At 41.1% G+C, this 13,880-nt stretch overlaps 1 protein-coding gene across 3 annotated transcripts in view; it reads left to right on the plus strand.

Annotated features, from left to right (window-relative positions):
* LOC122793043 (sentrin-specific protease 2-like) overlaps positions 1 to 13,880 on the plus strand; it is a 1,342,091-nt gene that overhangs the window by 149,137 nt on the left and 1,179,074 nt on the right. For 2 of the 3 annotated variants that reach the window (XM_044060712.1, XM_044060713.1), the window contains exon 4: positions 4,388 to 4,457. In XM_044060712.1, coding sequence (XP_043916647.1) covers positions 4,388 to 4,457 — 70 coding nt within the window. Of the gene's footprint in view, positions 1 to 4,387; positions 4,458 to 13,880 lie in introns of those variants that run through there. The other variant, XM_044060715.1, reaches the window with a different exon arrangement.

Here is a 13,880-nt window from a genome sequence, read left to right on the forward strand (position 1 = left end):
TTTTAATTGTTCTGAAAAAGTCCCAGTGGCGTTTGGGATGAAAGCGTTGTTAATTAAAGTTATATGTGCTCAACTGTTAAAATAAGTATTTGGCTTCTAGACCATTCATCCTGTTTTTTTTCACCATTACAGTGTTTAGTGCAATGATCTTTTCTGGCCGTCCTGTCCTGTTAGGTTCGTAGTTTGTGGATTCCAGCTATGTTAAAATGGCTGTTTCACTTGTTAATGACTAAACCTGTATGTAATTTTATTTTATACTCTTGTGTAATTGCTTTGTCTGTTAATGCAGCTCTCTCATGCTGCATTTTGGCACATTTGGAGGCATGGGGCTAGCTTGTACACTGCTAATGGTAAGCTCCTGAATGTGGTAGCTACAAAGTGTAGCAATAGTGCCAGGAATAGGGTTTTCAGGTCGGTGATCCAATTCAGTACTGAATGTTGCACACTCTAAGATCAGCTGATAAAAGTGAGTACTTGTGTAACCTATGTTTCTGAGGAGCATATTTAGTGCAGATGGCGCAGTTGTGCAGCAGTAGCATTGTCACCTCCAAGCAAGAGGTTCTCTGGTTTGATTCTCTGCTGGAGTGCCTTCTGTGCAAATCTGCATGTCCTCCCTGCGTTTGTGTGGGTTTTCTCCGGGTACTCTGGTTTCCTTCCACGTTATAAAGACATGCATCTGGATTGTTTCTCTCCGGGCCTATGCTGAAAATTGACTTTGTTCCAAGTTGGACTGTCCTGCTAAACGAATGCTAAATAAATAAAGCCAGTTTTGCAGCTAATGGGATTTTAAACTCAAGTTTCCTTTGAGAGGGACAGGCAGTTCATTTTTAGCTTGAAATCCTAAAAACAGTTTTGGGTCATGAAGTCCCCTGAGATTACATCAAAATAGAAGAATGCAGTAAACATTTTATTCTGCTTACCATTTTGTATGTTGGATAAGTGCTATTTTATTTATTTGGTTCAGATATGGACTTAGTATTCACATAAGTCCAGGAGCAGTTAAAATATTTTTTTGCAGCCTGTGATGCTGTTTCAGTGTGGCCTTATTTTTCTGGTAAGTCACACGTTTGGTCTGAAGTGATTTATTTGAAGGCAGTGGACATTAAAACTGTGTGTTATTTAATTTATTTCTTTTTTAATATTTTGTATGTTAGGATTTTATGTACAGCTAAACAGTTTAAAATGTCTCGAGTCTTCTGTAAGATTGCTGAGAAGTGAAGATTTTTATCTAGCCATGTTTGTCTTATTAATTGATATGCCATCGCATTCAACTCAGTGGTTCTTAATTATTGCTCACAAATCTTTGATTTGATTTTGCACAATTGTATGCGTCACTTTTCAGGGAGTTTTCTTAGAAGCGTTCAGTCTGAAATGTATCAAATCTGTAAACTCTGTTTACACTAATTAGAAATGCATAGCTCTTTACATAGTAGGAAACTTATGTTTACTGGTACTTTATTCAGGTATGGTTAGGTATTTTGTCCCTGTTGTAGTGCTTTTTATAGAAGAAGATTATTTGTGAATAGTAGAATCAGAGCGGTGGTGCAGCGGTAGCATTGTTGCCTCACAGCAAGAGGTTCTCCTATTCGATTCTTGGCTTGGGTTAGGAGTGCCCTCTCTGTGGAGTCTGCATGTCCTCCCCGTGGTTGAGTGGGCATTCGAAAGGCATGCATTGAATGGGCATGCCTTCGTTGAAGGTTGGGCGTCGGGCTGGCAACTCGACACCATAAAAAACAACTGCCAATCATTAGGCGACCGGAGTTCCGCTGTGGCGACCCCTAACCGGGAAAAGCCAAAAGATAAACAACAAGAATCCGAGCTTTAGCTATAAACATTTTTACAGTTCTTGTCTATTAGCCAATCAGAACAACTAAAACTTAAATTCTGAAGCTTTCATGATAAGCAAAATTAGGCATTTAGATTTGTTTGCCCCAAGCTGAAGAGCCGAAACTGTGTATGCTCACAGATTCAGCTTCACCTCTCTCTCCAAAGCAAAGTTCTGTCAAGCACGCTGAAGTATTTACAGGAATGCAAGTTTTTGATGTGTGACTGTCAGATTTGATGGTCTTCTGATGTGCAAAGTGTTTTCTAATTTGTTCAAATTTAGATAGCAACTATTTTTAGCAGCTATTGCCTCCTTATCATGTAGACTGTATACCATATGAGTATAATTATCCTTGGTCTTGGCTAAGTCCCCTTTTTATTGTTGCTCTATTGAGCAGTAAAAACTAAACAATCATAGGTGTTCTGGTAGTTTTACACTACATTTTCAGGTTACTTCAAGGAGAACTCCACGCACAAGTCATTTTTTCTTATCAAAAAGTGATTTTCCTTCCCTGTAATCCAACTAAACACTAAACATTTCACATACAGACAAAAATAATTTAATAATTGTTTGCCTTTTTTTCCTGCATTTGTCTCCTCTGTTACATCACAAAGACTACTAAGAGTGGCAGAGTAATTAGGTTGGGTACTGCTGATACATTAAGAAAGCAATGTCTTTTAAACAATGACATTTAAATATGCCTGATTACTTACAGATTGCCAGCATCACACCTCAGATGCAGTATAGCCTGGTGTGTGGAGAAAGGCAGGGCTTTCAAGCTTCGTTTTTAGATTAAAATGTTTTTTCCTTTAATGAAACTCAGAGCCACAAAGAAAGAAAGCAAATATGTTCATTAACTCTTCTTACCTTCTGTCAGTATTTGATTTTTCATTTTTTTCTACGCTGTAATTTCTGTAAAAGTGCATGTTTCTTCTGGTGATCTGTTACAGTATTTTTGCATTGTATACATTGCTAAACCAAGTCAGTGAGCTGGGGAAAGATTAACAATATTCTATTTTAATTCTAGCTACAATACTTAAAACTGTGAACGTAACACAAAGCATTTCAGTCAAAGTAACACCTATCAATCACAGGGGTTAGATTTCTCACTTTTGAACACTGAACTGCAGTTGTTACTTTGAAAAGAGCAGTTAACTCAGCTACATTTTCAAGCATGTTATTCAAACAGGTCTTAAATGCTGTAACAGAGATGACCACTAATGAACATCAAAGAAAGCAAAGTAATTACAAATGTGGATTGAAGCTGACAATGAAAAGTAGACTATCACAGTACTATGGTAAACTGATGAGAGAGAGCCACAGTAAGTGATCCCTCATGATAAGGATTTCTTTCTGTCCTAACATGACATCAGAAAGGCAAATGCATTGACAGTAAAAATCCTGCAAGCCATGGCAGACTCCTTCAGATCAATTTAGGGAATAAGAGATTAGAAAAAAATATAGTAACCGTTTACTTTGATACAGAGGTATTAACAATACAGAAAAGTTCAAGATTTGCTGAAAAACGGGGTTTTTTTTTCCAGTTCTGGGGTGTGGTTCTCCCTTAAATATATGAATCAAGAGTAATGAACCATTTTGTTAAACTAAAAACAGATTAGTGGCTCAGGGTGAAGTAACCCATATAGTGGGCTTCACAAGTGCACCCCCGTGGTTAACATTCCATCCTCCTGAGCTTGCCAAAGTTATAACAATTTAACAAAAATATTTATCCTTTGACCAAGACCTTGACACAGATATCCACTGCCATATGTAGTGATTTGGAAAGTTAAGTAATTTGGCAGAGCCAATAATTGCTTAATGAATTGTGCATTGATTTGGTACAACCAGATGTTGTTTTGTTTTATGGATGTTTTTTTACCATTTGCATGATGTGTGATTCTGGAAAAGATGTTTAAACATTCAAAACTTGTTTACTCAATAAAATGTACCAAAGAGACATATCCTACTGAGCTAGATAAAGCTAAAAACTTGTCTTTCTGGAGATTGAGAGCACTTGCCATATAAAAATAATTATTGCCATTTGATATCTTATTTTAGGATATCAGTGTTAACTGATGGAATCTTTGGTTATCTGATAATCCAGTCCCAGACCTGTTAAATTCAAGTCTTGTAGTTTTATTAACCTGAAAGAGAAATGCATCAAAAGCAGCCTTTGCTTTTAAGTTGCAGTTCATCACAGAATTCTAACGGATAGTACATCCTGTTTACCTGTAGTGTTGTGTATGTATCATGTACCATATCTTTTAAGCATGACCAAGTTTGTGTTAAAGCTTTACACATCACTTGGTTTATTATTCTGAATTGCATTCAACAGCATGTGATAATGTAATAATTCTTAAGAAAAGTAGTTTTTCTGGTATTGTTGCATGTCAGAATTTCAGAAAAACTTGTCTTACTGGTAACATTTTACAGTGAAATACCTTTTGTAAGTCTACAGTTTTTGTATGTTAATTCTAATCACGGTATATACTACAGATCCTTTTATAAGTAATGTATTCAAGTCTGCTTGAATTTTTCTAAACTGTACAACTTGCTTTTAAGGAGTTTCCTCAAATTCGTGAGCCACTGAAAGACAGTCTGAATGAGCCTTCATCAAGAGTAGAAAATATAGGTAAGACGTCTAACAATTAACAGTGTCTCTTTAACTTACTCAGGCTGCTGGCTGTCAGGGTGATTGGGTTCAAAAGTGTGAAATGCATTAGTGCATAGTATCGTGTTTGTTTAACCATGCCCTGCATCTACTGAAAGATTTACAAGCAGTGGTTGAATACAGATTCACAAAGACCTGTCAATACCTCACATTTGAAGTATTATTATATTGTGTTGAGTGGCAGATATCAGTAGATTACAACTAAGTTCTGCTTTAACAAAACTGCCTTGCTTCACATCTTAAGTGCCACTCAGTCTCTCTGTGCAAGGAGGTTAATTTCAGCCCTTTGACAGTACAAATAAGTTAACCTCGTATGGATTAACACCAGACTGATAGAACTGGGAATGATAATACCAAATAAGAGAGATGTGTTTTGAGAAAAGAATAAAGTTAGCTTATTTGCACACGAGCGTGTAGATTTGGAGAAAAGAAAATTATTTTGAAAGCATAATTTGGAAAGCACAGCTTAAATGAGGTACATGGAAGTATGGAATCGGGAACCTTTAAATTCACTCATCATGTTAAATTAATAAAAATAAATAAAAATAACTCAAAAAATGTATATATATATATATATATATATTACAAGACCAAGAAAAGCCTAAAATAAGCAAATAGCTCAATATTTACATATTTATACAACTAACAATTTAAAATAGTACAAACCATTATTTATTTGTATAACTATTACCTCTAAATCAGCGAAGATCGTATTACTAGCATAAATAACTGACCTATCTAAAACGCACACAAGACTTATATATATAATAAAATATAATAAAACATAATAAACCTATGTATATTCAACACACATTTATTACCTAACCAAATTTTTCAATCTAAGAATACACATTATGGAACTCATTTCGTTAATGCCTGGGAAGTGACCGGCATTAGTTCTCAATTGCCATAATAATTCACATCTCTCTAATTTTAAACGACTCGGGTCCACTTCTAGCATCCTTGTTAAGTTGTTGTAACACCCTAAATTTAAACTGGTGTCCTATATTTTCTGAAGTATGCCTGGCTAATGCGTTTTCTAATTTGTTTTTATTTATGCAATATATATGTTCATTCAGTCTTTCACTCATCTTTCTATCGGTTTTACAGATATAGAAAGCTTGGCATATTGAACATGTAGCCAGGTAAACTACCTGTTTTAGTATTACAATCAAACCTACCAGGTGTTATATATTGTTTATTCCTTATCGTAAACTTAGAACCTGTGTCTATATGTTTACATACCCGGCACATATTACATTTGAACATTCCATTCCTATTGTTCACTGGACTTACTTTGACTTTAAATTATATACAGGACAGTAGTGAGAACTGTGGCCTATTAGCTTGACTTGTACCGGTACATGCTTTGAATGAGTACTGCTTAAATTATTTATCCAAAACTATTAAATGTAAATTGGCATGTTTTTGTCAAGCTAGGTCATGTGTTTCAAACCATAGTCACTTATATCAGTTATTGAAGCACTAGACAAAAAGATTTAGCAGTGGGTGTAGTGCTTTGTGACCTAGGTAAAAGCTTTTGATTCTGAACGTTGGTCATCTTTTACAGGAGCTCTTAAAATTTGCCCAAATCTACACGCCTTATGAAGAACCTAGCCATACTTCCCAATTGCCCAAGCACTGTTTGGTTACGTGATTTGCTCAAGGTCACACAATAGGAAAATAAGGGCTGAAGGAATCAAACTCTGTCATAGAAACTACAGCTCACAGCCTTAACCCTCTGTGTGAAATACTGCCACACAATTGAAACTGCATTTTACATGTTAAAATGCAGATGTTCTTCGTGTTTCACTGTTGCAGTCATTGCACTTGGGGTTATCTTGCTGGCAGGCTACCCTCAATCGGCCTGAATTCCAAAGTCTAGGTCTGGCATCAGTTGCTGTCGCCTCTTCCCTGACGTCAGTGCGCCAGGGGTATAAAAGATGCAGCTGACGCCATTTTCTTCAGTCTTTCTTGCCGCATGGTGCTCGAAGCATAAGCAGTTCGCAAGTGCCGGTCGGCCGACTCCTGAGATTTTCGTGTTCGAATTTCAGATCCGAAGTGTTCATTAAAAGCTAAGTACCCCGTTGGGGAAACTTTTTTTTCTTGCTCCAGACTGATGTCAGAAAAAGTTAATAATTGTATTTCTTGTGGGAAATACCTCATAAGGACTTTCATTCTTACTGTATTCCTTGCCTAGGCCCCGACCATGACGTTGCTAGTTGTCGGTTTTGTGCTAGATTTAACCAACGCACAATTAAGCGTCGGTATGATTTTGCATTACACTATTTTGGCAGAAGATTTAATTATACAATGTCGTCGGATAGCCATCCGACTACCGGAATTCACAAGAAACGCAAAGAAAAGGACAGGCATCCGAGGTCCAAAACAGATGACGAGGTTTCTTCTAAGCCAGTCGCCGGTTCTCAGTGAGGTGCCTTCGCAGCCCCTGACGCCCGCTACTTTAGACTCGCAGGCCACTACCGACTCCCACGTGGAGTTCACTAGGCCGCTGGAAGCTCAAGGTATTGGACCTTTGGAGACTATTCCCTCAGATGGGTCCGGAGCCGCTGAGCAGGCGTCTGCTTCTGAGGGTGTTTTCAAACCTACTCAATTATACATTAAAACAACTTCAGCTTCAAAGGCAAAGACTAAAGCACCTTTAAAGACAACGAAACACGTACAACAGCCTCATGGACAGGCCTCCATGCCCAAAAAACAGATGCTCAATATGGCCGAAGACTTAATTACTTTGATCAGGGGTTCCCATCCCCCACCTGATAAAAGGCCTAGGCAAGAGACAGAATACGAATCTTCAGATCAGGTTTACATTTCATCTGATTCCTCTTATGATCAGGAATGCTCTCTTCCTCCCTATGAGGATTCTGATGCTGAAGAATCTATCCCTTCAGCCTCTCTTCCTGAGGATTACACTTTTGGGGAAACCTTGCATACCATGAGGGAGCATTTCCACTGGGAAAACATCTAAGAAAAGGCTTAGAGACTTCCTTTTACTACCACAAGACAGGCCTCTAGCTATTTCACCTGTGTTAGACATTGTTGATGTATTTTCAGAGTCCAGTCTGACCCCTGACTCCTTACCTCCAGCTCCTGTTAAGCCGGACAGGTACTACAGGGTCCCTGACTCTCATAAATTCCTTTTCAAAAACCCTCCTGCTGACCCAGAAACTATCTCTCAGGGTCCCAAAGGGGTCAAGGCTTCCGCTGCAAAAAACCCTACCCCCTCTGACAGGGATTCTAGGGCATTGGACAGATGGGGAAAAAAGATTTACACTTCTGCTACCTTGGGTATAAGGGCTTTAAATTGTCAGTTTCATATGCTGAAATATCAGCAATATATTATGTCACTGCTTAAACAGAAAATGTTGATAAATTCTGTATGTGCAGAAAACAAAGAAATGCAGGATTTATTGCATGCAGCTGAACAAGTTGGAAAGCATACTTTGCAATGTGGTTTTGATTCTTTGGAGGCCTCCTGCAGAGCCGCTGTTACGGGTTCTGTCATCAGGAGGCATGCTTGGTTAAAGGAACAAAATCTGCCTGATCATGTCAAAGCAAAATTATTAGATGCGCCATTACAGCATGATACCTTGTTTGGTGGTAAAGCAGAAGAGGTGTTAAAGAAAATAGAGGACAAAGGTAAATCTATGCAAATGGTTAAGGATTTCTTACAGGTACAGCCTCCAAGATTTAGCAGTACTGGCCTACAAAGAATTGGTCCTTTCCAGTGTCAGGCCACAAAGGGGCAGATACAGACGCCCAAGAGGCAGATCCCAGCCCCAAGGTTCGTACAGGTCTAAACAATGGGGTGCTTCTACCTCCAAAAGTGGAGAAGAAAAATCACAGCCATACAGGAAACAGTCCCAATGACTTTCCCCTGCCTGCTCCAAGCACTTATCTTCTGGCAGCACCTTTAGGGGGGAAACTAGCACTTTTTTCTCAAAATTGGCACATAATAACCCTGGACAAATGGGTCCTAGACATAGTGTCACAAGGCTACAAGTTTCACTTCCATACCCTGCTAAGGACAAACGGTTGGCCAAACCTGCCAAAACATCAATGGGCAGAGGCACGAAAGCAAGTCTCATCCCTCATGGACATGAGGGCCATTCAACAAGTACCAGAGTAGGAGCATGGGCAAGGATTTTATTCAAGACTGTTCTTAGTACCAAGAAAGGACCTATCTATTCTAAACACTTTTCTGGATATACCAACATTCAAAATGTTGACTCTACAGCAACTTCTGCCCATGCTGGGCAAGAAGGCTTGGCTTGTGACTTTAGACCTAAAAGAGGCATACCTGCATGTCCCAATCAGACAAACATGCAGAAGATACCTCATATTAAAAGCTGGCTCAATGCACTACCAATTCTCTGCACTGCCCTTTGGCTTATCTACTGTGCCCAGGGTCTTCACAAAGTGCCTGGCACCAGTAATTGCATTCTGCAGACAAAGAGGAATACAAATATATCCTTACTTGGATGACTGCCTCATTCAAGCAGAGAATAAGGACATTCTACTACAGCATCTGGCGTTTTGTAAAGAGATTCGTAGCAGGCCTAGGGTACACAGTCAATGAAAAGAAATCAAAACTAGTACCCTCTCGAGCTAATATTCCTGGGTGCAAGCTTAAATACAACTGCCCAGATGGCTGATCTCACGCCAGACAAACAAAGGTAACTGACCACCTATTTCAACCTGTTGGCAACAAAGGCCCAGTTATCTGCAAGAAAAATTCCGCAAGCTTTGGGCTTCATGGCATCCTGCATTCTACTAATTCCATATGCGAGACTGCATATGAGGAAACTTCAATGGTACCTAAAAAGTGTTTGGACACTCAACATTGCCACAGCTTGGAAATAATAATTACCCTCATTCCCTGCCTGCAAACAATAATTACCCTCATTCGCTGCCTGCAACAGGAGTTTCGATGGTGGGTGAAGGCTTGCCACCAGAACAAGGGACAGCCATTCACTTTACCCCCAGCCAGACAGACAATAACAAAGTATGCATCAGATTATGCCTTGGTGGCCCACATGGCAGGAAGATGTATTCAAGGCGCATGGTCCGCCAACCAAATGCATCTACATATCAATCAAAAAGAGATGCTAGCTGTTCAGAATGCCCCGACAGCCTTCAATGACCTACTTCATCCCGGACAACTACTGATAAAGACAGACAACACCATGGTCATGTGGTATATAAACAAGCAGGGAGGCAGTCATTCTTACCCCCTTTGCAGACTAGCCATGACTTTGTGGGACACAGCTTACCAGGTACATCTGCAGGCACAGTTCCTGCCAGGAAAGATAAATACTCTGGCAGACGAACTAAGCAGAAATCTCATGGATCCCCAGGAATGGAAATTGGATCCACAAGTCTTCAGCATGATAACAAGGAAATGGGGATGCCCGGATATAGATCTATTTGCCTCTCCTCACAACTACCAACTAAAAAGTTTCTGCACAAGGACTTATCACAAACAAGCATGGAAAGTGGACGCCCTGTCTTTCAGCTGGAAAAGCTTAGCTCTGTATGCTTTTCCTCCACTGCCTCTCCTCTCCAAAGTACTCCTAGAGGTCAGACAGGAGAAGCCAAAGATGATACTGATTGCCCCAGACTGGCCCCACCAGTACTGGTATCCAATCCTAAGGAACTTGTCTCAATGCCCAGCTTGGACCTTGCCTCAGATACCTCCTCTACTATCCCAACAAAACAATCAGATCCTGCGCAGCCAACTAAAGACCTTAAATCTGGCAGCATGGCGGATAATGTAGTCATACAAAACGCACCTCTCACTAAAGCTGTAATGGATGTCATTTTGGAGGCCAGAAGGCCCAGTACCAGAAAATCTTACGCTGGAAAATGGAAGAGATTCTGTGCTTGGAATCAGGCACAAGGAATTGACACAGCTGATGTTCATCGTGTTACCCTGCTGCAGTCATCACACTTGGGTTATCCTGTCGTCAGGCGGTCCCGCAGTCAGCCTGAATTCCAAAGTCTTGGTCCGGCGTCGGTTGCTGTTGTTTCTTCCCTGACGTCAGTGCGCCAGGGGTATACAAGAGGCATCCAACGCCATTTTCTTCAGTCTTTCTTGCCACGCGGTGCCCGAAGCAGAAGCAGTTTGCAAGTGCCAGTCGGCCGACACCTGAGATTTTCGAAATAATTTCAGTCCAAAGACTTCAAAGCTAAGTACCCCGTTGGGGAACCTTTTCTTGCCTCAGAAAAAGTTAAGAATTGCATTTCTTGTGGGAAGCAAATACCTCATAAGGACTTTCATTCTTATTGTATACCTTGCCTAGGCGCAGACCACGACGTCACTGGTTGTCGGTTTTGTGCTAGGTTCAATAAGCGAACTATAAAGCGACACTTTGATTTCGCACAACACTACTTCGGTAGGAAATTTAATTACACTATGCCGTAGGAGCAAACGACTACCGGCGTGCATAAAAAAACGCAAAGACAAAGACAGGCAGCCTAGATCCAAGCCAGACTTCGAGGCCTCAGCTGTGCTGGTCGCCGGTTCTCCGGTTTTCAGTGAGTCGCCTACGCAGCCCCTGACGACCGCAGAATTGGAACCCCAGACCTCTTTGGATTCTCAAGCAGAGAGTTCTAGGCCGACGCAGCCATTTTCTTTAGGCCCTACCGACAACATTGCAGAAGGAGAATCCGGTGCTGTGGAAACACCTTCGGTTGCAGAAGGTGTCTTCAGACCGACTACTCTCACCATAAAATCTTATGCTAAGCTTAAGACTCCTCTAAAACCAAAAAAGACTGCACATCAGTCTCCAGTTCAACGCCCCGTGCCTAAAAAACAGATGCTTAAAATGGCTGAAAATTTGATTTCTTTAATCAGGGGTCCCCCCCCCCCCCCCCCCAGACAAAAGGCCTAGACAAGAGGAGGATTATGCCTCCTCTGATTAAGTGTCCATTTGCTCAGGCTCCTCTGAGGAACAGGATTACTCCTTTCCCCCTTATGAAGATTCTGATGCTGAAGATTCCATTCCCTCAGCTCTCCCCCTGAAGACTATTCCTTTGGGGAAACCTTACATACTATGAGGGAACATTTCCACTGGGAAGGTCAGGACTACTCCGACTCAAGGCTCCGGGAGTTTCTTTTACTCCCCCAGCACAGACCACTTGCTATCCCTCCAGTTTTAGACATTGTGGATGATGTTTACTTAGAATCTAGTCTAAATCCAGATTCTCTGCCTCTTGCTCCAGCCAAACCAGATAGATATTATAGAGTGCCTGACTCACACAAATTCCTTTACAAAAGCCCTGTTGCTGACCTAGAGACAATCTCCCAGGGTCCCAAAGGGGCTAAGGCTTCTATGGCTAAAAATCCTGTACCCTCTGAAAGGGAATCCAGAGCACTAGATAGGTGGGGGAAGAAGGTTTACACCTCAGCTACTCTAGCTATGAGAGCACTAAATTGTCAATTTCACATGCTGAAATACCAGCAATTCCTAATGTCTCAAATAAAACAAAAGATGAGCACGTACCCTCAACAGTCTGAATTCAAAGAAATGCAGGATCTGATGCATGCAGCTGAACAGGTGGGCAAACATACTTTACAATGTGGATTTGATTCCTTGGAAGCTTCCTATAGAGCAGCTGTTACTGGGTCTGTTATACGTAGGCATGCTTGGTTAAAGGAACAAACTCTGCCTGATCATGTTAAAGCAAAGTTACTAGATGCACCCTTACAGCAGGATGTCTTATTTGGGGTTAAAGCAGAAGAGGTTTTAAAGAAAATGGAGGATAAGGCAAAATCTATGCAGATGGTTAAAGATTTCTTACAGGTACAACCCCCACGTTTCAGCAGAAATTGGCCAGCAAAAAATTGGTCCTTTCCAGCTTCTGACAGACCACAGAAGGGTAAATACAGATGCCCAAGGGGCAGAGGACAAGCACAAATCCCTTACAAACCTCGCCAATGGGGCACTGCAACACAGAAGGGAGGAGAAGACAGGTCCCAAACTACTAGAAGACAGACACAATGACTTAAACCTCAAACTGCCAAGCAAAAATCTCTTGGCAGCTCCCTTGGGAGGAAAATTAGCATTTCTTATAGACAACTGGCACATCGTCACAAAGGACAAATGGGTCCTAGACATTATCTCACAAGGATACAGATTCCATTTCCACACCTTGCCAGGGATAAAAGGAATGCCAAACTTGCCACAAAACCAATGGGCAGAGGCACAAAAACAAATTACAGCTCTCATGGACATGAGCCATTCAACTGGTACCTACACAGGAGCAAGGCCAAGAATTTTATTCAAGGCTCTTTCTAGTCCCCAGAAGGGACAATGCTTGGAGACCCATTTTGGACCTTTCAATTCTAAACACCTTCTTGCAAGTACCCAAATTCAAGATGCTAACACTACAGCAGCTTCTTCCCATGCTGGGCAAGAAAGCTTGACTAGTAAAGTTGGACCTCAAGGAGGCATACCTGCATGTCCCTATCAGACAAAATTGCAGAAGATACCTCAGTTTCATTGCAGGTTCAACCCATTACCAATTCTCTGCACTGCCCTATGACTTATCTACTGCACCCAGGGTCTTCACAAAATGCCTGGCACCAGTAATTGCATACTGCAGACAAAGAGGAATTCAAATATACCCATACCTGGGCGACTGCCTCATCCAAGCAGAAAGCAAGGACATTCTCTTACAACACCTGTCTTGTAAAACACCTTCTAAGTTGCCTAGGGTACACAGTAAACGAAAAGAAATCAAAACTAGTGCCCTCACAAAATGACATTCCTGGGTGCCAGCTTGAATACAACGGCCCAAATGGCTTATCTGATGCCAGACAAACAACTACAACTGACTCAATACTTCAAAATAATGGCAACAAAGACCCAACTCTCTGCAAGAAAAATTCTGCAGGCCTTGGGCTTCATGGCATCTTGCATACTACTAATACCATTTGCAAAACTGCATATGAGGACATTACAATGGTACCTGAAAAGCGTATGGACTCAACACAGCCACAGCTTGGAAACAATGATAACTCTCATTCCCTGCCTTCAACAGGAGTTTCTATGGTGGTCACAGGCATGTCACCTCAACAAGGGTCAGCCTTTCACCTTACCCCCAGCCAGGCAAACTATGACAACAGATGCATCTGACTGTGCCTGGGGGGCACACATGGCAGGACGGTGCGTTCAAGGCATATGGACTGCAGATCAAAGGAATCTGCACATCAACCAAAAAGAAATGCTAGCTGTACAGAATGCTCTGACAGTCTTCAAGGACCTCTTACATCCAGGACAGCTTATAACAAGGACAGACAACACCACAGTAATGTGGTACATAAACAAACAAGGGGGTACACTCCTACCCTCTATGCAG

The sequence above is a fragment of the Protopterus annectens genome, chromosome 2.part0 (genome assembly GCF_019279795.1).
Source record: "Protopterus annectens isolate FY-2018-M chromosome 2.part0, PAN1.0, whole genome shotgun sequence".
Lineage (NCBI taxonomy): Eukaryota > Metazoa > Chordata > Ceratodontiformes > Protopteridae > Protopterus > Protopterus annectens.